The sequence below is a fragment of the Phaseolus vulgaris genome, chromosome 1, assembly GCF_051622355.1.
Source record: "Phaseolus vulgaris cultivar YP4 chromosome 1, ASM5162235v1, whole genome shotgun sequence".
NCBI lineage: Eukaryota > Viridiplantae > Streptophyta > Magnoliopsida > Fabales > Fabaceae > Phaseolus > Phaseolus vulgaris.
In genome coordinates this window covers 4,159,930-4,185,758 of record NC_143498.1, presented here as the reverse complement: position 1 = coordinate 4,185,758, position 25,829 = coordinate 4,159,930, and the positions used below count along the sequence as shown (strand labels likewise).

Here is a 25,829-nt window from a genome sequence, read left to right as displayed (position 1 = left end):
GGCTTAGTTTCATTGGGGTTAGCCAAAGGCCATTTTATACCCCATTCCCAATGGTATTATGTGTAAAGTAACTACAATAAAACTAGTTATAAAGTAATTATATAAACATGTTATTATATGTACGAGAGAAGCCACAAAAGAATAAAAATACACTTTATATAGAAGAGTTAAAAAAAAAATTAGAATAAAAGAATTTACAAAATTAAAAACTAAAACTATTTGAGACAGAGTGAACAAATTTCTATTAGTATCTTAACAATGATTTTGAATGGATTAATTAAGAATAATTAAAAAAGAAGAACATTAGAAGGAAAGGACTATTGGAGTAATACCACTCTGCTACCACAACTTAAGTGCATTTAGATAAATAGATTAATTAAGCTCTTTATAAAACAATAGGAAGCATGATTAAATACTAATAGCACTTTGCTAACACAACTTAAGCTTTGCATTTAAAAGTTATTTTTATAATCAAAGAGGAAGCAAGATTAAACCGTTCTTTATATAAGTAACGAGTTGCTTTCATAATTTATTTTAGGGAGCTTATTGATATAAGCTAAAAATATTTTATGAACATATCGTAAGCTATTTCTTGAGGTCTTCTAAATACTTACGAAAGTGTTTGTCATAGTATAAGTTCCATCGAGCTGTGATTCAACTGTTCCCGCTCAGCTAATCTTTTCCTAACTCATAAGTTACTCCCTTCATTTTGAATGTGACCAAATCATTATCTAATGTTTGCTTTGATAGTGATTAATAATAAGACGAGCTACCACCTACCATCTGAAACGTTTTTCCTATTCCTTAAAAGTATCTACTTCGCTTCCTTAATAAAAGGATAGGTGGTAAAAGGGATATTATTATTATATGTAAAAAGAAGAAAAAACATTGTGTGTTTTCTTTTCTAGTGATTTTTTCCTGGTGCCCTTTTCTCGGAGGATGATGTACTGTGCCCATGGGCTTCAAAAAGAGTCAGAACTTTAGTTAGATGTATATCTTTATACCGATTATTACAAATACACTTCCCTGTCCCCTTCTCATAATTAAATATTAATAGTTAGGCAGCATGACTTGATAATTGCAATATATTTAAGGTATTTTCTCTTTGTATCCTATAAAAAAATAGTCCTTTATATGTTGGATTGAGTAATTTTGATTGTAAAATCTTTATTCTGAATTGACCTACCATACTGAAAACAGGTATAGATTATTTTTATAGGATTGAGGAAGAAAAAGTGATGGCATGCCTGTTGTTTCATGGTCTAAATGTATTGCAATAAAAAAAATTCAACTTAGCACAGAACATTGACAGCTTTAAAAGCTAAAGCCATGACAGTTTTGCTTTGTTTCACTTTATTCTTTATTCAATGGAGGATACAGCATTGCTACCTGCATTAATAGCTGATGTCAGTAGCAGATTTAGGTACTATATCCTACCAAATTTTTAACTTCGCTTCTTAATATGAGAAGTCGAGTTAACACAATTTAGGAAAAACACTTTAAAATAATACTTTCTTAATGTATAAAAGTATAAGCAATAGAACTTCTGATAGGAACTATTTAGAGAAACTTTTACTTGCAACGAGAAGTTCACATTTTGTGGATTAAACACTATTATTAACATCAACCAACTTAGTTTAACCTTTGATATTACTTCTCCATTCAATGCTGTAGAAGCGGGTGTAGTTTAACCAAGTCACAGTACATATATAGAGGAAAAGATTATCTAAACTTTATTTCTTTTATAAATAGATATTTAAACATTGGTTCAACTTAATTGTTCTTTAAACCATTCATCCTTTACAAAATCACTTTAACCTTTAATTTCACCTTAATTTTTAATCTTGTTCCAGTTGGTCTTAAACTTTAATCTATCATTCATTTGCACTAATCGATTCAGTGATTATTTTTTCATCCGCTTTTCCTCACTATCTGCCCTATTTAATAAACTGTTGATTTTGAATTTATTAAATGACAACTAAATGTTTCAAAAAAATTCATTAATCAATTATTTTCAGTACAGTTGATTATGTTGTTGTCTTAATCAATTATATAATTATTTAAATAGGATATACTTCTATGTTTTCAGTGTCAAAACGAATAGTATAATTATTCTTTTTACTAACTTCTCTATTCTCAGATTATTCAAACCAAATCATTTTCAAATTTTATTCTCACTTAATTTTTACCTATTTTTCTTTAATAAAAAAACTCCAAATTTAACTTTATTTCTTACATTTTTTAAAATTATTTATGTTTATTCTCTACGGCCATTCTTTCTTTGTTTTCCTCCTAACCAAATCCAGCAGTCGGTTAGATAGATTAAAACAGTACTGTTTAACTTTGCTAGAAAACAAATTTGGTCTATAGTTTCATAGTAAAGAAGAGGTGTTGTGTTGAGTTCTGACCAATCAATATAAATCTCATTTATAAGCAATCAATAATCTAATTGAATTTATTAAAATCTCGTAGATATTTGTATAAAGACTATGGGAAATGTATTCAATAAAAAAGAAGATACAATTTAATTAGATAAGATTATCTTTGTTGTAGCTTATTTTAAAATGCAGTAATTTTTTTTTTCATCAGAGCAAATTTATATACATGGAATTTATTTATTTGTTTTTTTGTATTAACAATTCCCAAAGTTAAAACTTTAATAAAAGAGATCAAGTTCAATATTATTGTGTCTTAATAAAGTTAGTATTAAGATACTCCTGCCTACAAATAAAAAGTTCTTTTATTTTTTAATTACAAATGTGAAATTAATATTTTGATTTAATACAAAATTAAACATAAATAAAAATTATAAAAATATAAACTTAATTAAGTTTTAAATTCCTCATTAATTTAAATATATTCAATCGAGTCTCTAATAAAAATTTATGCGTGAGGTGGTCATCGTCTTCTGTTGTCATTGTTTAAGTGTCTCTACTTAAAAATTGAAAAATAATATAATTAATTTCTAAAATTTTTTACAGATTTGAATATTTTTAATGGGATTTCTATTAAAATAATTTTTGTATTATATATTAAAAAATCTTTATTTTTTATGTAGAAACATAAGCTATGACAATGTGAGGTAATAGTTACGCCAGGTGACAATTTAGTTGAAAAATATAAAAATTTAAGATAAAGTAGAATATAATTAATTTTTTTACTTTTAATATGAAATTGTATAGTATAAGATAAAGTATGTATCTTAAACTAATAGCATTAGAGATGCTTTATTATGGTAATCTAGTGTATTATAAATACGTGAGAATAACAAGTTTATTGTGCTAACTATAAGTTTCTCACTAATGTACATTATGTAGGAAGAAAACTTTATAAGTGCTAGACTACATGACATAAAAATTCAAGAACATATTAACTAATCTCTCTTCCACCTTTTATAGAAAATAAGTTCGTAGTTATAAAAACGTTAATGAAGAAGAATGTCTGCAACGTTACATAATTTAAGTTGGTTGGTCCTAGAACGAACGTAAAATATTCACGATCATATCTTTAAAAAAATATCATTTTAATTTCGGGAGTGATTCTACATTTGAAATTATAACAAAAAAATAATAAAGCTATATATGCAAATTTAGCTTTAACAATTAAAAAAAATAAAGGGAAGTTATATTTAGATATACAAATTTCAAATATTTAAAAAATGGTTAAAGAAGGTGTACGATTAAATATAACTTTTATATGAAAAATAAATAAACAATTAAAAGTTGTATGAAATTTTATGACTTCCATGGTTTAGAAAAAAAAAATAGAGTTCGTATTTTCTTCTCCATTTTCATATATGTATAAAAAATAAAAGATTAAATTGTACTTTATATTAAAAAATGATAAACTGCGAATCAAACACAACTTCGTAGTCTATATAAAAAAAAGGTTAAATGGTAAATCAAAGCTTAAATTCTTTATTAAAATTTTAAAAAAAATCGAAGTTGTATATTGCAATAGATAAATGCTATATATTTTTATAGTAATATTTGGACCACTTACCCTTCTTTTCCATTATCTTTTATTAGTTTTTTATTAAATTTTATAAGTATATTAAAATTTTACTTTTTCTTCTAGTCTTGTTTAATAGAATTACATAAAAATTATAAGCATTTACTTAAGAAAAATTGGAGTCGGTTGAGCGAAGTAATTTAAAGAATTCAAAAGCATACAAGATAATTGTTTAATGAGAGTTAAGCTTACTTGAGCTAACCTTGATCAAATGAACTTAAACAAACCGAACAAGATTAAAGTAGGACTTTCGTCTGAGCTTAGAGAGTGTTTGAGCGAACCTGAAGAGCATAAATAAACCTGAACCTGGAGAGCACTTTAGTGAGAGTCATGTATCTCTAAAATAACAAGTCAAAATTATTGGGCTCACACAGACACTAAAATTGTCGGACATTTAAAGTTAGAGAGAATAACAAAATGATTAATGTAATTGTTAAGTGATGAACAACTAATTCTTCACCTATTTTTTAATATAAATTGATTAATTCAATTAATTATTTTTCAAATAGAAAGAATGGTGTAATTCTTAAGTCGTGAGTAACTAATCACCTTATTGTTAAAGGTTGATAGAGCTGTTAAACTTATGTAATTCATCTCCTCTTTTCAAATAACAAACTAATTCACATAATTGTGTTCTATTTTATGCTTAATGCATGTTTATATAATTTTAACTTGAAATTGAGAATCCTATTAAATTAAGAATTAGTTAAAAAATACTGATAAATTTTGTCAAAATTTGAAAACTTTTTTTAATAATATTATATTTTGTATTTATTTGAATTGTCATCTTAATAATTATTTTTTAAATTACATACCTATTTATTTATTTATATTTTTAATTTAAATCAAGTCACTTTATCTTCTACGTCTATTTTAAATTTTAAACTCCAAAAATCTCTAGTTTTATTTATAATAAATAATTATACTACAAGTATCTGAACTTAATTATTCAGGACAAATGAATAAGTTTGGCACTCCTTGTTTGTATCCAAGCATGATTACTCATCTAGTTAACCTTTTTAATATTATTTATCTATTTTGGTAAATATAGAAAAAATTTACACCAATGTTATAAATTTAATGAGGTGTTTCGGCCTCTAGTTAGACAAATCGCAACTCACCTAACCAACATGTCACTATCAATGCCAACCCAAACAAAGTGGATATTGGCATGGATGAACAGCGACGTGATTACAAGTTAGTTGATCTTAGTTAATATATTACACATCCCAAATATATTCAACATTATTTTCAGTACCAACTTTATCTAATTTGTTTGTATGCATCACATGCAGTTTGCAAGAAAGTAACAGTGCATATCAATAAGCAAAGCCTACTGCACGTGACTTCGTAAAACTAGTTTTCATGTGGATCACCATTTTGCAAGCATATATATTGTAGTATTAAATATGTACGGGTCCTAAAAAATTTAAGGATTTTATATCTAGTCTAAAGATATTTCTTTATTCTCAGTGTTTAATTTTTTTTTATTTGGCTTTCATATTCATCATTATACTATCATAAAAAAGATATAAATTATCGTGATAAAAAAATTATACACCAAAAAACATATAAAAATATTTGAAAAATTACTTAAAAAAATTAAAGTAGTAGTAAAGATAAATTATGAGTAAATATTATTTCAGAAACGAGATGTAAAAGGTCAAGAAATTTTTTTTGTCATGTACTAAATATAAAATTAAAAAAAAATAGATACTAAATACATATTTAAATGTACTTAAATCTAAATGATAATATGAGAATGGAGATTATAATTAAATTCATTTGCTTCACTTGGATGGTAGTTTAGTTTAAGATCAATGAAGGATTTGATTTCTAGAGGAGCGGAAAGGGAAAGAGATATCATTACATGCACTTAAACAGTGTATGAGTGACAGACTACAAAGAATACACACTAAAGAAACCAAAATGCTTAAAGAAATAGGAACTTCAACCTTTCCTCAAATTCCGAAAAATGGAAGACAAAGAAAGCTAACTTGTTCATCCAGAGAGCACCTTGATTTTCTGAAAATGTATAAAAACATACTCACTATTGTCCAACCGGGGGAGTTCTGTAATAAGCTGGAACAGTCACAGGGAAAAACATTTGACGAATCCCTTCCGCCTTGATTATGGGGAAGATGATTCCAGAAGCACCCTAACAAAAGAAAAAATTTGGTCACACCGAGTTAACTTCCATGATATTTATTCAGACGTTAAAACTGAACTAAATATATAAAACTACACACTACTTTATTAGTTGGATAAATTTTTTTGAAAATTACAAATTCAGTGGTAGAATTCACCCACAGCACAATTTTGTAACTTTCATGAAATTTTAATAGTAGAGAATGTGTTAAAGGGTGTATAAGTAGCTTTTAAAACTTACAGAGATTAGTCGGGCCCCAATCCATACTCTCTTAGGTGAAGGGAACGGTAACAATAAACGGCCCACACCATATATTGCAACAGCAAAGAAATGGAGAACCAAACTCAAGGGACGAGGGTTTAATCCTGAAAGTAGAGAAACTGGTCCTTCGGAGAATAGGCCTCCAAGGCTTAGATAATCAAAGCAAGCTTGGCGCATTTCCTTCCTTGCCTGATCAGGGGATGCACAAAAAACTTTGTAAAGAGCACCTGCCAATGTATTTATTGTGGATGCCACAGGCTGAAAATTAAAGAGTAAACGGTGAAGTTCTGCTCCATCATACATTAGAAGTTAGATAACAGAAAAGGGGTAAAGCTAACAATACCTTACGCAAGGTATAAAAGGATTCGAGGTACTTGCAGAGAGTGGGTGCGTCATTCAGATCAGGCAAGGGCCTTAGAAGATTTCTCAGCACCACAATATCAGACAATGCCACAGTCATTCCGCCTCCAGTTAGTGGATGCCGCATGTTGAATGCATCTCCCATCAGAAGGGCTCCAGGTGTAGGAAGGGGATCTGCCGGCATGCTTCTGTTTGGCATTGTCCTTATGTTGCCCTTGTCCACAGCAGCTATGAAGGCATCATAAAGTTCTGGGGGAATCTGCAATAGTTTGTCACTTCATCGTCAAACAGCCCAATAAAATTCAGAGTGAAAGGTTATTCACATGCAAAGAATAAAACACAATTTATAGAACTTAGATCATAAATGGAGTACCTGGGGAGCTACTGTTGTCTTCAAATACTTTTCCATTTCACCGTTTGAAATAGAAGGAACCTTCTTACCAGGTACATCGACCAGACAGCGAATCTCTGTACTACTTATACGATAGAATAGAATTGGTGAAGGGTCTCCCAGTATAACGTGGCCATGATTTGCACATGGAAGCTCACAGTTCTCTAAAAGTAAACCAACAAAACATGAGGGAACATCAACCTGCAAATACAGCATTATGAAATATTAGTAATTCAGAATTCTACGCATTTCTTCTTACAAGCACGATGAATAAAACCTTGGTAGGAAAAAAAGTCTGAATAATGTAAACCAAAAAATATATCTGAATAAATTATAGCAAAATATCTTTTACGGTATGGTTATTGATTTGATAGGAAGTTGAGAGATTTGTTATTAGAATTAAGCTGGAAGGGATTCTCACCTTAGGATTACAAAGAGAACGGCGTAAGTTTGAGAAGCAGCCATCACAAACAATGGTAAGAGGTGCAAATGTTGTCAATTCCTGGCCATCTTTGTTCTTATATTGCACACCTTTAATTGTCCCCTTCTCTTCAACAAGGGAAGTGACTGTTCCTTGCTCTAATCGCACACTGCAGAATATTTAAAAAGAAAAACACAATGTAAATATCTCAACCTCAATTGAACAACTAAAATCACATTTTAATTCACATATCACTTCTGAATTCTGATAGTATTATTATAATTTATATCAATTGGCTATCTGTATGATGATGAGATCATACACTGTAGGAAACATCAGCTAATAGCATAAATTCAATAATTACTGATTCATATAACAAGACTGAAACATCTAACCAAATCAACTTAAATAGCATTAATGTAATACATAACGCGGATCCACCATAGAACCATGTTCGAAAAGCAGAACGCTTTTGTTATCCGCTCCTAGGTCAGACAGTAGTATCTCAGAAGGACAATCACTCATTTTAAAAAATCAATATTCTTAAGAGGAAAAAGTCGGGTAGAAAAAAGAGGGCATGGAAGCCCTCTATTCCTGATTATCCTACATCTAGATCGCCAGGAACCACAACATTCCAAGTTAGAATCCAAATCAGCGCCAGATCTCAAACTTTTTTAATATATTACAAACAAGAACTATTAAAGGAAGGATATACAAGCATATGCTACAAGGTCTAATCCACAAAGGAAGAAATCAATACTTGGGAAGGGTGGAAGCCTTTTCCCGCATCCTCTGAATGAAGCGACCATTGTGAAAGCTCCTGCCAGAGATATCTGAGTGAAACTTCTCCAAGGGGTAAGCGAGACGAGTATGTTTCCCATCCTTAAAAAGGGCATAACCAAACACTTGCTGAGCATCAATTTTGTCTACACAGTCTGCAATTAAACACAGCAGAAAACTTTAGAAAAATTCTAGGGAGAATCTCCAGTACATATCAGCAATCTAGAAGTACAATAAACGGCATGCATAAAGTTAATATTTAGATTACCTTCAAGACCCAGCTCAATCAATTTGAGATAGCCACCTGGTTGTAACAACTCTCCAACAATACGATCAGGCTCACTCAGATCTCTTTCAATGACGTGTACTCGACGCCCATCCTATAACAAAATATTTATGTAGTCAATACCCATATCTATCGGAAAACAATATTCAACCTCTACGGCATTCGTATGTTAAAAACTTCCACAAAATATTTATGTCCTGAATCTCACTGATAAACAACACAACACACAATATAAACGGCGAAGGCCGAATAAATTACCCATATGAAGTTCGATTTTCAAGTTGTCTTAGCATACAGTATAATTAAAAGGTATGAGGATAAAAACCAAACCAGACACGCAAAGATTGTAAACAGAATAATCAAATAGTAAAAACTCCCTTAAACAGTGATCTGCTGCCTAACCTCATTTTTATATCCAAAACACAATAAAGTAACACTATAAATCATTGATCCGGGTCCTCAAAAGTGAGCAACACAACTCATAAGATAATGTGTAATCTCATACTTTGAAGAAAAAACGGTAAATATTACACAAGCATAACAAATGATAGAGATGTTACAATATCAACGATTTTCCATTAAATACCTACAATTACTTGATTAAATAATCCAAAAATCACACACTCCTGTGTGATTTCGAATCGTAGAAACAAATCAACTAACTGCACAAAAATTAATATATAAAATATAAATATTTTACAGAGAACAATTGATTTCTAAGTTTCAACAAATACATATCATTATAACGCTGGAACTGTCAGGCTGCAGTTGTACGCATAGATATTAACGAAATAAAATTTCGCATTCAATTTTGACTCTGTCCTCTAATATATTATTTCTAAAAAAACAAAATAAAGCACTAAACATCTTATTCGTTTTAAATCAGAACATGTTATATCTTCAGACTTCCGCTGCTTAGAAGAGAAAAACTCAGAACTCCGATATAAAAGCTTTCAGAATGTTCAATTACATAACCATGCTATAACCACGTGACAAACGACAGCAACGAATTGTAACATCCTAGTTTTCCGTTTCTCAAAACAGATAGAAAAAGTGAGAGGGATAGAACATGCAGCTTCACACTTTCATTGGTGAAACAGGTCTTTCAACACCACTCTGTCCTCTCAAATGAATACAAAATTCTAAATAACACAAACGCAAAAAAAAAAAAAAAAAAACAACAAATAATTTGTCCAGTAAATAATATGCCGTGTCTGTGCTCATGTTCGTTACTCATAATAATCACATGCAATAAGAACGGATCAGCAATATCGAAACGCGAGTTTTAGATCAAAAACTACCTTTCCGAGAGTGTGCGCTAGAGCCGCGCCGGCTACACCGGCTCCGACAATAATGACGTCAACGTCGGCGTCGCGTTTCTCCGATCTGCATTCACTCGTGGAGGTGGTCACGGTTTCCGAAAGCTCGATGCTCTTCTCCGCCTTCGGCGAAGCTCGACGCCGGCTCTCTCCGCTGAAGGCGAGGCTGTAGAGCGCGAAGAGAGTCAGAACGGAGCACAGAATCCAGCCGAGAACGTACGGATCCACCATTTCGGAAAAACAAATCGGAGAAAAGAACGACGGCGACGCTGACGCGAACCCCGACGGAGGAAGAACAAAGATATGCGTGTGGTTCTGTTCGCTCTCTCTCCTCTCTCGCTCTACTTTCTCTCTCTGCCTATCTGGCAGAGGAAATTTGGAACGGTTTCAGTTAGAGAAAACGGAACTTGAACGAGAGGTGAGGCTTTTATAGGGCCATGCGAGGCATGAGGCTCGTTGTTTACAACGGCTACGGTACCTCACATTAGCTGTATTTCCGAACAAAACAACTCTCCAAAAAAATAATAAATTTATATAAATTAAAAGGAATAAAAATAATGGAAAATAAAATAGAATGGTTTTCCGCTAATTTGCGCCGCGTGGGCGTTGAACAATGATCGCAACTCACCCTGCTTTGACTCCTCTCCTTTCTTTCCGATTCCACCTCCCATCGCGCAATCACTTGCGTCCGTGAAAGTTTAGATAAAAAATTTGTAGTAAAAAAATTAACTTCTTATAGCTTTTAAATATGTTTTTAATTTCTATCATACAGTAAAATTTTAGTAGTAAGATAATAGCTTTTTAAAAGTTTTAAATATGCAATAATATAAGGTTATTTTTTGGTGCTTTAAAATAAAAATATAGAATTTAATATTTTACATAATGTAATATTTTTTATTTTTTAAAATAATCTGTAAAAGTTAGATTTAAGAAAAAAAAATGTTTGTTTATATATTTACTTCATTGATATTATTGTTTGCATGAAAAAACGGACAAGTCATAAAGTGTCATTTATAACTAGTTGTTTGCATGAAAAGACGGATAACAAGTCACGATGTGTCATTTGTGACTAATCAATTCATTGAAAGTGCGTGTTTATATACCTTTTCAGTTTTTAATTTTGATTTATTATTATAATTCTTGTTACATTTCTAATGTTCAGAAAGAAAAGAACTATATTTGTTTTCTCAAAACAGAAAATGGTTGGATGAGTGTGAAGATCATGTTTTCTATTAGCTAGGTTTTATTTGCATAAGGAATCGTGAGTTTTACTCTAAAAGTTGGAGTAGTTTAATGAATGAGAGCATGGGCTTTTATAGAGGACTAATCTATTGATTTTTTAAGGATTTAAAATTAATTATGATTTTTGGAAGATTAATTTTTGCACTTTTTTAAGGAATAAAGATAAGTATGTGAAATTCAACCATTAAAAACATGTTTTAAGATAAAATAAATGGGTTCTCATTTTTTTCTTTTCTTATGTGTATTTTAAAAAAATTATAAATATTACTTGTGTGCTTAAAATTGTTGAAAATTGATAAAAGTGATTTGATAGATGGACTAAAAGTTTTGTAAGAAAAACAAATATGACGAAGATTATCAAATATAACTTAAATTTGATAAACATTGTGAAAAGTATTTTAAAAAAATTGTTTTAGCAAAATTCTCCTTTTATAATTAATTGCGTATTAATATTATGTAATTAAAATATATAAGATTAAAGATAAAATTATACTAGGTCGGTTTATACTTGTTTGTCTCCGACTACGTTCACTTCTTGATCAATATGATCAAGTTTCATTGACAGGCTAATACTGCAAGATACAAGACGAGTATTTTTTTAGCCTCAATTACTCTTGGCTAAACACATAGTATTATTTGGATCAATGTCATTACTGACTATACACTGAGTATTCTTTGAATACACAACCATTTTTAGTTAAACACTGAGTATTCTTTAAACATGCATTCACTTTGAGCTAAAACTTGAGTATTTTTTTACTTTATCACTCCTAACTAAAATCTTTGTTTACATGAAAAGTGTGATCTAAACGATCACGAGTTTGTTGACTACCATAAGATAATTAACGTCATAAGACAATATTGGAAATACTCTTTTAGGTTGTTAATGAACACAACAATGTTTTTGTTCACAAACTCAGGCTTGAGGATTACTAAAGGTTATAAAAGTTTTGTTGTCGTGATTTTCGTCAAACTTTTTTCTTCAAATAGATATTCTATATATAGATGGCGATAAGAAATGAGTCGTTGAAATTTTTTTAGAGTCATGTGAAATTCTTAATATTTGTCTTCAAATATATTTTCATAAAGGATAATGGTTTTACACCAAGCTACTATGTGTTTATATCCATGAACATAATAAGAGTAAATAAAATTTTAATCGATCTTTAATCAATTAAGGTGATAATTTTTTTTATTATAGTCTACTACTGCTACTAAATTATATTCTTTAACGACTAAATGAAACTTATACGTAATAAATTTAGTAATATAAGAAAAAATTTCATTTACAACCCATAAAATATTTTCTACAAGAGAGTTAAGGAACATAATTTCTCCAATTGAGTTTTTATAATTGTCTCTTCGATATTGTCAAATAAGTGTTTAAATTTGTTTCTTAAACATAACACATATCTTCATACACCATATATTGAAGTTGTTTTTTTTTCATAAATTTCTCAATCTTATCATGTTGATTATCTTCTTGGAGATTTTTTTTGTGAAAAAAACAAATAAAAAAGATTAATCTTGATAAGAGATTAACTACCTACTAATATGAAACAAATCAGAATCAAATCTATGATACTAATTTGTTAATAATAATAAAAACTCGTAAATAAAAATATATTAAATAAATTATCTAGTTAAAATTCATCATTAAGACATAATTAAAAAAAAGAGATAAGAAAACAAAATTATTTTCTCTAAATATTTTTATACGATTACATAAAATAATAAAGTACAAACACTTACACAATAATAAGTAAATTATAAGGATACAATATAGTTACACTGGTGTATATATAGATCAAGAAAAGCATACCATAACTACATAATAACAACAATCACAAACTGACACCAATACTTTAAACAAAATATAAAATTAACGATAATCTCAATATCAAACACAACAAACATTCTCATTAGACGATCCTCTACATAAAAAAGAGACCAGATAAACTAAATACTTTAAATAATATAACATAATTTTCATTAATAAAATAATTCAACAAAGAATAACACGTGAAAGTATTCTGTATATTTTTTTATTCGGTTGATTTTTATTTTTATTAGTGGTAATTCACTATTACGTGTACTATACTCATGCATAATAATTTTGGCTTTACTTTAATTTTCTTCGTTGTTCATCCCGTCAAAGACGGAAAGAAAATTGCACATCATTTGTGGATGGGATTAATAGGGGTTGAAACTTCAAAGGTTTTCTATTCAATAAATCTTCTTCAAATATGTTAAAAATTATTTAACTTAATATTCCTTATCAAATAATTTAAAAGCATTTAAAACTCAGGCCAATAATATTTATACCATTATTGTTCCTTTATTATTTTTATTATAACGCTCTACTATTTAAATGTAAACTTAAGTTTGGTAACTTGTTTATAAGTTCTTTATTTTTTTTAATTTATTTAAAAGATTTTACCACGACAGTTTTTTAATTTTTTAAATATAGTAAGCTAATAAAACTATATAAAGTATATAACACTTAATTTTAGAAAATAAATTTAAAATTTTGTTGAAAATTTTATATACAAGTTGATGCGAACTAAAAAAATATAAATTGATTTTATAAAGTTAACTTAAAGTTAATTTTTTTAATATAGTATTAATAAAAAAATTATTAATATAATAGACATATAAGGAGAGTTTGTTGTTTGTTGAGTTTATCACCATTAACGTTTGATATGTAGGAAAATTTCGTTATCAATAAAATGCATTTTTAAAAATACATAAAAGTTTCAACGGGACTAAATTAATCTCATAGTCAAGCCAAAGCACTAAAGTTTATAATATTACTTTGATTTTTTATCACCTACCAAATTTCAATGTTCACAAAATTAATATGGTTTTGTTCTCTCTAATATAATAAGTTTAATTTTTTATATGGGAGTGGAAGGTACTATAGCAGTAGCTTTCATGTGTTTTTTTCTTACAATTTGAAATAACTCAGCTTCAAAAACATAAGAAGATTGATGTAAACACCATTATTACTTTTATTTTTGATTCGCAGCCCTCTGCTGTTATTGCTGGAAAGAGATGCAACTTGGCATAATTATGATTTTCTTTCTTCACTCGTTGTCTTCTACTGCCAATGATGGAAATGTTCATAGTCATAGAGCTTTCCAACAATAAATACATAAAGGTACTATGATGATTCGTCTAAAAAAATTGAAATATTATGTTTTTTATAAGAAAAAATGTAATAAGAAGCAGTATGATTCATGTAAAAAATTAGTATAATTAATTTACTGGTATATAAATACATGAATTAATGAAAAAATAACATCACAAAATAAAAATATGTTAATACAATTTTTGTTTTAATTTTGAAACGAAAAAATGTATAAAAAATAAAATTAAATAAATTGAATACGCAGGTAGCAGATTTTTCAATCTTAGATGCAATGATTATGTAAGAAGAATAATCACACAAAGATTTATATTGGTTCACTCAATATTGAGCTACATCCATCCCATTTCACACCAAGATGGATTCCACTAAAACACAACAATCTTTTACAAAAGATTACAAACAAACCAGTTCTTGAACCCTTCAAGAACCAATGATACAAGCTGAAAAACTCTATTTCAGCAAAAATTTTACTTCAAGAAACTCTATAAAAAAGCATATGAATGCACTTTTACAAAGAAATGAGTTTAAGGAAAGAAAACACCGTGTTATGCAGACTTTAGAAACTCAAACCGGATCTCCACAATTGCAACAATTTGATGAAACTTCTAATCTCAAGCCAATGTGAAAACAACACAGGAACTTTCAAAAGCTTTTAAAAAAAACTTTAAAAAACAGAACTCACTTAAGAACCTCACAAGAAAACTCTTGAAATTAATAAGCAAATTGTAGGAATGATTTGAATTGTGATATAACTATCCTTTTTATAGGACTCAAATCAAAACAGATTTCTCAAAACAATTTTGAAAACGGTTATAAAACAATACGTTAAAGCTTAAAATATAAGGTTGTATTTTGAAAATGCACTTGATGTTAACATAACCAACCTTTGGTTATTTAAAAATAGAATATGTGAACAAAACTGAATTTTGGATACAAAACAAATTTTTAAAAAATCAAAAACAGTTTTAGTAACAAGTAACAGGTAGGAAGTAACAAATAACAGATATCAGGTAGCATGTAACATGTTTAATTTCATATGTCGGGCTAAAGAAATCTTTGTGACAATTCCACTCTCATTTTGTGTTGAGATGAGTTGTGATTTCAAACTACAAGTTTCAAGTAAATAGAATTTTAACTTAATAATAGATATAAGAAATTAAACATTTCATCGTGTATAAAGTTCAAATTGTTCACTCCTATAAAACCTTTCACTCTAATTTTTTAAATTTGTTACTTTTACTTTTTTTTTATCATGTGAGTTTTTATATTATAAAATAATGTGATGAAGAAAATATATGATAGATAGAATCATGCAAGTAAATATAAAAACATAAGCCTAAATTTATCTTTGGTCAACATTTTTGTAATATAAAAACTCACATTATTATTACTAGCTGCAACTAATAATAACAACTGTTCTTACAAAAAGGGACCAAGAACACTCGAACTAAAACAAGATGGCCTTTTACACAAATCTTCTGATTTCGGGCTATACTCTCGGGTTTCTATTGGGTTGGATTACTTCTTGGGTTGGACTCTCAACTGGGCTAGGCTCGCGATTGTTCCTCTCGGCTGCTTCTCTTGGCTATTCATCTCGGCTGCTCTTCTCGGCTGCACCACTCGGCTACTCCTCTCGGTTGGTATTCATCACAGGTGGGGGGATGTACCTGCAAGTCGCTCCGATGCCAAAGTCAGAAACAATGTAATGGTTTTTCAGATAAAATCACTCTTACCTTTTTCTTGTGCTGACCTCCTATTTATAGAGTTTCGTTGATGGGCCTTCTACAGTACTTTTGGACTTTCTTATCACACCTTTTTATTACTTTTACACCCCCTTGTGCAAGTTCCTTATTTAAATTGGGCTTTATTATGATTTTTATTATCCTTTCAGGTTTCGGTCCAGACCTTTCGGTTCTAATTTATCACTTTGATTATTGGACATGTAGTTCTCGGCCTATACCTCTCGGTTTTAGGCTACCAGTACACTGGCCCCCGAGACAAAAATAATTGATTTAGATTGAAATGATTTGTGTCTTAATATAATATAATAGTTTTGTGTGTTGATTTGATTTGGTATTTAATGCCTTGGTTTTCGTAATATACTTTTCTGAAAATACATGATTTGACACGAGATGTCCATTTTAACCGTTAGATCATATATATTTTTGAATAATTTTGTGCGATCATAACGTTTCAAATTCTAGGGTTCGCGTGGGTTATAAATAGGTTCCTTTCTGAGTCTTTTTATGATTGTGAAACTTATCGCTATTAACAGAAGCTCATTTTTCATCTTCAGTTGATTCTGGAAAGGTAATGTCTCTTTCAAGCTTTTCTGCTAGTGATGATTGTTCGAGCGCGGGTGGTGAATCAACTGGGCGAGTGGTTCGGGAAGAGGATCATCCAGACTCAAAGTCTTCATCTGCTACCCCTTCTTGCATGAATGATTCTAATGGAGCTCCTACTGTTGATGTTCCTCAAGAAGTCGATTTTATGTTGCCTCGGAAAAACCTTCGTCCAGGTTATCAGTGGGTTAACCCTAGGGTTCGGGAATATTTTTCGAAGTATCGTTCTGCTACCGAACTTCGTAGTTTTCTTTCTCATTCTCAGATTTATTATTCTGATATTAAAAACGATATTATTTCCTTTCGGCGTGTTGGGGATGTTGATAATGTTTGCCATGGCCGAGAAGATGATAGTTATGAATTTTTCTATTTTTATGCTTGCTTTTTTAGAGACCTTCATATTCGATTGCCTTTGAACAACTTTCAAATAGGCGTTCTTAATTTTCTTAATGTTGCCCCTACTCAGCTTCACCCTAATGGTTGGGCTGCCATGCAAGCTTTTAGTATTTTGTGTAAATTACTGTCGCTTTCTCCTAGTCCAGCTTCGTTCCTGTATTATTATAGTTCTCGGCCTGGTAAACGACCAGGATGGCTTTCTCTTATTAGTAAATCCAACGTTTGCTTCCTTAAACCTTTTACATCATCTTATAAGGATTTTAAGGGAGGTTTTTTCAAAATTCTAATAGAGCCGATAGGGAAAGAGTATTTTTTCAATGGAGAGTCTCCAAAATTTCCTCTTTACTGGACAAGAGATCCGGTGAAGTTTAATTCAATATCTTTTCACTCAATGGGGGCGGCCGATTGTCATGTTATTGAAGTTTTCAGTCACCTCTCGTACCAAGTTCCCACTCGCGCCTTGCTACAATTGTACACTTCGTCCCATCCACGAGAAGATCTTATTGGTAGGTGGTTGTTCTTCATGTACTTGTTTGATAGGATGTGTTTTTTAACTTTGCTAAGTTTTTTATTGATTTTCAGCTTTGATGGCAAGCACAAATCCGAAAGCTCGGTCTTATTTTTCGAAGCTGCTAAACAAAGTAGGTGATGTAACTCCTCGACGCGAAAATGTGGTGAATCCTGTTGTTGAAACGGAAGAAGCAGAGCGTGTTGCACCTGTTGAAGTGGTTGAAGTTGCGCATCATGTTGATGTTGCTGGGCCTTCGAAAAAATCAAAGAAACGAGATAGAAGCAGCAAGAGATCACACTCTTCTTCTCGGCGTCATCGTCGTGTTGAGAATGTGTCATCGGAACCACTTTCTGAAACCATTTTTGTGCATCAACTAAGTATGCGAAGTTTGTCCAAACTTCTTTTAATGAATCGTCTTACAATATGTTGAAAAATATGGATGCTGCTTCATTGGCTGATTCGATTATTGAATTGTCGAGTAGAAGTTTGTTGATTGGAAAAATGATGAAGGAGAAAAATGGAAATTGTGTGTCTTTATCTGAATTTGAGAAATTGAGGACTGACCTTGCTGAATACAAGGAGAAAACGAGCTCTTTGTTCGAGCAACTAGAAGAAATGAAGAAACAAAAAGGTGAACAAGAAGTTGCAAAGGAAGAGTTTAAAAAAGAAATTGTTGAATTGAAGAATGAAAGCTCGAGGTCAAGTGAAGAAAACGCTCAACTCCGTAAAGAGAATCAACTGCTGAATGAGAAGGTGTTAGCGTTATTGTCTACGAACGAAGCCGACAAAAATGCCATCAAACTCATGGATGAAGAGATAAGTCAGCTGAGGACCAACGTTTTTGAAGCCGAAAGCTTTATATTTGAACAACATCAACTTGGTTTTGAGAAAGCGCTTCAACAAGCCAAATATTTTTATAAGATTCCACTTGATGAAGGCAACTTTGATGTTAAAAAGGATTTTTACAAGGGTGAATTGGTGCCGGCTAATGAAATCCCAGACACAGATGCTGAAGATGTCAATATTGAGAGCTAGAAAGGCGTAGGTGTGTTTGCCGAAAGTAGATTTATTTTGAACTACAAATCCATGTATGGATGCTTTTTGATATGCTAATCCATGTGGGGGGATTCGTTTTGTTAAATGTACTGTCTTTTTGAAAGTCTTAATACATATAAAGTTTGTTAGATTGTCAACTGTTATATTGTTTTGCATTATTGGTCGTATTCTACATAATTGTCACCTACCGAGTTAATTGTACTGTTTTTAATGCGATGATGTTTTGTTCATACGCCGAGTATCTGTCGGTTTTTATCCGAAAGTGGTTTCGAAATAACGGATTCTTTGCGGATTTTGTAATCTATGAACGCATGAAATCAAATTTATGTAAAATATCATAATGGGTATTGATTCATAATTTATTAGTGGTTTTATCCAATTTATTATCAACAAAAGTATGGTATGCGAGTGAATTTTTTATTGGAAATGGAAGCGTTCGAGATCACAAGTTTTTATGAATATACGAATTTTCGGGTGGATTTTCTCTTAGAGTGAAATCATCTAAAGCCGAAAGTTTTATGAATACATTGCTTTTCGGGTGGGTTTTCACTTAGAGTGAAATCATCTAAAGCCGAAAGTTTTATGAATACGTTTCTTTTCGGGTGGATTTTCACTTAGAGTGAAATCATCCAAGACCGAAAGTTTTATGAATACGTTTCTTTTCGGGTGGGTTTTCACTTAGAGTGAAATCATCCAAGACCGAAAGTTTTATGAATACGTTACTTTTCGGATGGGTTTTCACTTAGAGTGAAATCATCCAAGACCGAAATTTTTATGAATACGTTTCTTTTCGGGTGGGTTTTCACTTAGAGTGAAATCATCCAAGACCGAAAGTTTTATGAATACGTTTCTTTTCGGGTGGGTTTTCACTTAGAGTGAAATCATCCAAGACCGAAAGTTTTATGAATACGTTTCTTTTCGGGTGGGTTTTCACTTAGAGTGAAATCATCCAAGACCGAAAGTTTTATGAATACGTTACTTTTCGAGTGGGTTTTCACTTAGAGTGAAATCATCCAAGACCGAAATTTTTATGAATACGTTTCTTTTTGGGTGGGTTTTCACTTAGAGTGAAATCATCCAAGACCGAAAGTTTTATGAATACGTTTCTTTTCGGGTGGGTTTTCACTTAGAGTGAAATCATCCAAGACCGAAAGTTTTATGAATACGTTTCTTTTCGGGTGGGTTTTCACTTAGAGTGAAATCATCCAAGACCGAAATTTTTATGAATACGTTTCTTTTCGGGTGAGTTTTCACTTAGAGTGAAATCATCCAAGACCGAAATTTTTATGAATACGTTTCTTTTCGGGTGGGTTTTCACTTAGAGTGAAATCATCCAAGACCGAAAGTTTTATGAATACGTTTCTTTTCGGGTGGGTTTTCACTTAGAGTGAAATCATCCAAGACCGAAATTTTTATGAATACGTTTCTTTTCGGGTGGGTTTTCACTTAGAGTGAAATCATCCAAGACCGAAAGATTTATGAATACGTTTCTTTTCGGGTGGGTTTTCACTTAGAGTGAAATCATCCAAGACCGAAAGTTATGTAAATGAACGACACATTGTTAATGGATAATGCTTCTTCATTGATGGATAGATATATATACAACCTTCTTTGTACATCTTCGAATTTCAACTAAAATAAAACTTTAAATGACTTGTATTCCATGTTCTCGGTACTATTTTTTCTTCTAGAGTTTCTAATCTGTATGCTCCATTTTGCAAATTTTCGAGTATCCTGAATGGACCTTCCCAATTAGAGGCCAATTTTCCATGTCGCGGATCTTTTCGTGCATCAGTTCGCATTCTCCATACTAAGTTCCCCTCCTTAAAATCTCTGAATTTTACTTTCGCATTGAACCTTTTCATTGCTCTTCTTTTTACTGCTGCCTCTTTTATCTTTGCTCGTTCTCTAAGTTCTTCAATGAGATCAAGGTCGGTTCTCAAGCATTCATTGTTAATATTCCAGTCTTCTATCTGCCTTCGTAACGTTGGTTCATTCACTTCTACAGGTAACATTGCATCCGTCCCATATGTGAGGTTGAATGGTGTTTCACCAGTTGAAGTTTGTGGTGTACATCTATATGCCCATAAGATCTCTGGTAACTTCTCTGCCCACAAACCTTTGGCATTTCCTAACCTCTTCTTCAATTGTCCCAAAATAACTTTGTTTGCAGCCTCCGCTTGTCCATTCGTCTGCGGATGTTCAACTGAAGTGCTTGTTGACTTGATTCCCAAATCTGCATAAAATTCCATAAGTTTTTTGTCAATGAATTGTCGGCCATTATCAGTTATTATGGTGTGTGGGATTCCAAATCGACATATTATATTTTTCCATATAAATGTTTGAACTTGCTGAGCTGTTATCTTAGTCAGTGCTTCTGCTTCTATCCATTTTGTAAAGTAATCTACAGCGACTATCATGAATTTAGTTTGTCCTCGGCCAAGTGGAAATGGACCGAGTATATCAATTCCCCATTTTGCAAAGGGCCATGGAGAAGTAATTCCTTGTAACGCCTGTGCTGGTATATGGTTCAAACTTCCAAATTCTTGACACTTCTTGCATGTTTTAACATAAATTTCACAATCTTCTCGGAGTGTTGGCCAATAATATCCAGCTCTGCAAACTTTTGTTGCCATTGTTCGGGCTCCACAATGTAAGCCACATATTCCTTCATGAATTTCTTTCACTACATACTGAGCTTGCTCTTTTGAGAGACATTTCAACAAAGGTATCGAATATCCGCGTTTGTAGAGTTCATCTCCAATTAACACAAAACTAGCTATTTTTTTGGTCATTTTTGTATCCAATTGAACACCTTGCTCTTGATTCTTTATGGCTTCCAAATATGTTTCTATCCATTCATTTGTTGTTGTGGTGACGTTGCAACATTCCTCGAAACCGACTGTCGGGTGACTGAGGGTTTGTTGTATAACCGAATTGTGTTGGAGTTGCCGCTGTTGACTTGCCAATTTGGATAATGAATCTGCTTTCATGTTTAGCTCTCTCGGAATATATTTTATTTCAGCTTGTTTGAAACATTGCATGACATTTAATACCTTATGATAATATTGCATCAATAATGGATCTTTTACTTGATAATCTCCTCGTACCTGTCCCACTGAGAGCTGAGAATCACTTTTGCAAATGACGTTTTCAACTCCCATGTCTCTCGCCAGTAGTAGTCCTGCAATAAGAGCTTCGTATTCGGCCTGGTTGTTGGATGTTCTGAACTCGAATCTCAATGCCATCTCTATTTGGAAGTTGTCTGGTCCTTCAAGTACTATCCCTGCTCCGCTTCCTTTTTTGCTTGACGCGCCATCTACATACAATATCCACTGCTCCTGCTGTGCTGTTGTCGGCATCTGGATGATGAAATCTGCAAGGGCTTGAGCTTTGATTGGTCCTCTCGGTTCATACTTGATTCCATATTCGGAAAGCTCCATTGACCATGTCACCATCCTACCTGCAAGTTCTGGTTTTCTTAAGATTTTTTATATTGGATAATCTGTCCTCACAATTATCTGATGATTCTGAAAGTATGGCCAAAGACGTCTTGCGGCGTACACCAAGGTTAAGGCGACTTTTTCTACTTTGGGATATCTGGTTTCAGCATTTTGGAGGGATCTACTTACAAAGTATATTGGTTTCTAGTCTGGATTCTCTTGGATTAACGCTGCTCCTATGGCTTCATTGGAAGTTGCTAAGTAAACTATGATGGGTTGGGTCAACTCAGGTTTGATTAGGATTGGTGGTTCAGCTACCATGCTTTTGATTTGAGAGAAGGCTTGCTCACATTTTTCATTCCACTCAAAGGTTTCAGATTTTTTTAACAGGCTTATTATCGGTTTAGTTTTTTCGGCTAAGATCGGTAAAAACCTTGACAATGAATTTAGCTTTCCCACTAACCTCTGCACCTCTTTCAGGTTTTTCGGGTTCCCCATCTTCATAATTGCTTCACATTTATCAGGATTAGCCTCAATCCCTCTGTTGGTCAACATAAAGCCTAGAAATTTTCCACCTTTGACGCCGAATACACATTTTTCTGGGTTGAGACGTATATTGTACTCTCTTATGCGTGAAAACACCTCCTCAAGATCTCCCAAATGTTTCTCCACTTTCTCTGACTTCACAACCATATCGTCCACATATACTTCCATGTTTCTTCCAATTTGATCTTTGAACACCTTATCCATCAATCTCTGATACGTTGCTCCGGCATTCTTTAAGCCGAAAGGCATGACTTTGTAACAATAATTTGTCGTATCTGTGGTAAAAGCTGTTTTGGGCACATCTGGCTCATACATCTGTATTTGGTTATACCCTGAATAAGCATCAAGAAAACTCATCATTTCTTGTCCAGACGCCCCATCTACCAATTGGTCAATGTTGGGCAATGGATATGTATCTTTCGGACAAGCCTTATTTAAGTCTGTATAATCTGTACACATTCTCCACTTTCCATTCGGTTTTTTGACGAGCACCACATTGGACAACCATGTCGTATATTGAGCTTCCTTAATGAAACCGACTTGCATTAACTTCTCAGTTTCTTCCATTGCTGCCTTTCTTCTCTCTTCACCCAACTTTCTTCGTTTCTGAGATATCGGTCTTGCTTCTCGGCATACCGACAACTTATGACAAATTACCTTTGGATCAATTCCAGGTATATCAGACGGTGTCCAAGCGAACAAGTCTTTGTTGTCGCGTAACAATGTGACAAGTTTGTTTAACAATTCTTCGGGCAAACTTCCACTTATATAAGTGCATTGCTTCTCATCCCGGCCTAATACCACGACTGTAGTCTCTTCTTTCGGTTCCAACCTTTCATCATTTAATCTCGGGTCCAAATCCGCCATTGCCACCATTCTTTCGGTATCTTTGTGTGTTTTTAAATTCATCTTTAGACCGGCTGCATAACATTCTCAAGCATCTCTTTGATTAACATAAACTATTGCTATCTCCCCCTTTTCTGTTGGAAATTTCATTGCTAGATGTGGCGTTGAAACTATTGCTCCCAACTTATTCAAAGAAGAACGTCCTAACAACACATTATACGACGTAGAAGCATCCACCACCAAATATCTGATTTTAATCTTTTTAGTCTTACTTCCTCTTCCGAACGTAGTCATCAAATCCACATACCCTTTCGTGCTGACTCTCTCCCCTGAAAAACCAATGATTTGTTCTCGGAAAGGTACAATGTCTTCTTCTTTCAGATGCAGTCTTTTGAAAGTATCCCAAAACAGAATATCAACTGAGCTGCCTTGATCAACCAAGGTTTTCATGACGGCATATTCGGCTATTTCAACTGTTATCACCATAGGATCGTCGTGATCGGGATCAATTTCTTGGAAATCTTCATCTGTAAAAAGCATTGGTGACAAAGTTCTTCTTTTAAAAATGTGGTTAATGGTCCTTATACTTCTCTAATGTTGTTTCCTTGCTGATGATGATTCTTTTCCAGAGAAACCACCTGAAATAGTGTTTATAAACCCCCTGACAGGTCTCCCCAAGCTTCGTTCCCTACTTCTCCTTACTGATTGTGTGTTTTGATAAACCCTGTCATTTCTTCCTTCTGATCTTCCACCTCTTCTATCATCTCTTTTTTCTATTCTTTTTTCTCTTTCAAATCTGTCTGCCCTTCTTCCCCCTGTTTCAATTCCTTTCAATCTTCTCTCCGGACTGGTCCTCAGTCTAACATTTCCTCCTTGAACAAAACGCTTCAACTGCCCAGCCTGAATCAATTCTTCTATTCTATCTTTCAACCCGACACACTCTTCTGTATGGTGGCCATGATTCTTATGATATTCACAATGTTTGGTGTGGTCGGCCCTTTCCGGTGTTCGCACTATTCTAGTTGGTGGTATTATCTCTGCCGCCATGGCTTCTTGTAAGACTCTTGTTCTGTTTGTATTTAAGGGTGTGTATTGCTGGAACTTTCGGCTTCTGAATTCTTCCCTGGCTCTTCTAGCCATAGGTCCACTTTCTTTTTCTATCACCTTTTTTTCACCTCCATCCATCCTTGCCTGGTTCCGGAACTCTCTCAGTTCTTCCATTTGCATGAACTTTGACGCTCGTTGTCTACTAGTCGCAGGTTTCTTGCAGAGACTATCAGCAAACGGTCCCGGCTTTAGTGCTGTTATCATATGATGCATGGTAACCTCTGGGCTGAGGTTTCGAATTCCCAGGGCAACCTTCCCAAAGCGTTCCATGAACATTCTTAACGACTCTCCCTTTTCTTGCCTTATATTCACCAAAGCAATCGAAGTTAAACGATGGGGACGACTAGTTGCGAACTGAGCTCCAAACTTTTCCACCAATGTATCAAAACAATCTATGCTCAAAGGCGGAAGGCGTGTGAACCAACTTAACGCTGTCCCTTTTAACGTTGTAGGGAACACTCTGCACATAATAGCATCGTTCCACGTATATAGACTGATCTGCGTGGTGTATACCGCAACATGTTCATCAGGGTCTGTGCTTCCGTCATACTTGTCAATAGTTAAACTTCTCCAATTGTCAGGCAATGGAGTATCAACTATAACATCACAGAAGGGATGTTTTCTTGAAGATGCTCCTGCAAAAACTTCAGAATCTCCAAGGAATCTTCTTTTCGTTTGGGAACTTTCATTATGATAAATCCTCTCATTGACTTGTGCTCTTGGCTGAACAGTTTCAAATGATGCATTCAAAACCGTCTCCTCTTGTAGTTTTCTCCTCATGCGTGCATTTTCGGCTCTTAACATACTCAGCTCTTCTTCATTACTCTTTTTTAACGTCTCGAACTCTTTTTGCAGCTGCATCAACATTGTCATTGGCATACTGACGTTATCTACTTGCTCTCCTTGTCCTTCTCTCTGATCCATCTTGTCTCCTACCTTTCTTTCTAACTAGTTCTCGGCCCCACGGTGGGCGCCAAAATGTTCTTACAAAAAGGGACTAAGAACACTCGAACTAAAACAAGATGGCCTTTTACACAAATCTTCTGATTTCGGGCTATACTCTCGGGTTTCTATTGGGCTGGATTACTTCTTGGGCTGGATTACTTCTTGGGCTGGACTCTCAACTGGACTAGGCTCGCGGTTGTTCCTCTCGGCTGCTTCTCTCGGCTATTCATCTCGGCTGCTCTTCTCGGCTGCACCACTCGGCTACT

At 32.9% G+C, this 25,829-nt stretch overlaps 2 protein-coding genes across 6 annotated transcripts; both read right to left on the bottom strand.

The window, feature by feature from the left end:
- Window positions 1–1,188: 1,188 nt before the first annotated feature.
- Window positions 1,189–10,504, bottom strand: LOC137816591 (squalene monooxygenase SE1). Of its 5 annotated transcripts, none has more exons than XR_011081831.2 (10): window positions 9,961–10,488; window positions 8,642–8,753; window positions 8,354–8,528; window positions 7,594–7,762; window positions 7,155–7,373; window positions 6,765–7,040; window positions 6,401–6,679; window positions 6,063–6,169; window positions 4,204–4,317; window positions 1,189–1,389 (listed from the first exon to the last, which is right to left on the bottom strand). XR_011081831.2 is itself a non-coding variant. In XM_068619789.2 (8 exons), exons 1-8 carry the CDS (start codon window positions 10,207–10,209, stop codon window positions 6,062–6,064), a joined length of 1,587 nt encoding a protein of 528 aa, XP_068475890.1. In that variant the 5' UTR covers window positions 10,210–10,504; the 3' UTR covers window positions 5,817–6,061. The 5 variants fall into 5 exon arrangements, 1 of the variants encoding a protein (XP_068475890.1); XR_011081830.2 differs by having other exon boundaries at window positions 4,214–4,317; XR_016518491.1 differs by having other exon boundaries at window positions 5,967–6,169; window positions 9,961–10,485.
- A 13,094-nt stretch (window positions 10,505–23,598) lies between these two features.
- Window positions 23,599–24,051, bottom strand: LOC137815344 (uncharacterized). Its single transcript, XM_068618489.2, has one exon. The coding sequence runs from the start codon at window positions 24,049–24,051 to the stop codon at window positions 23,599–23,601; it is 453 nt and encodes a 150-aa protein (XP_068474590.2).
- Window positions 24,052–25,829: the final 1,778 nt, after the last annotated feature.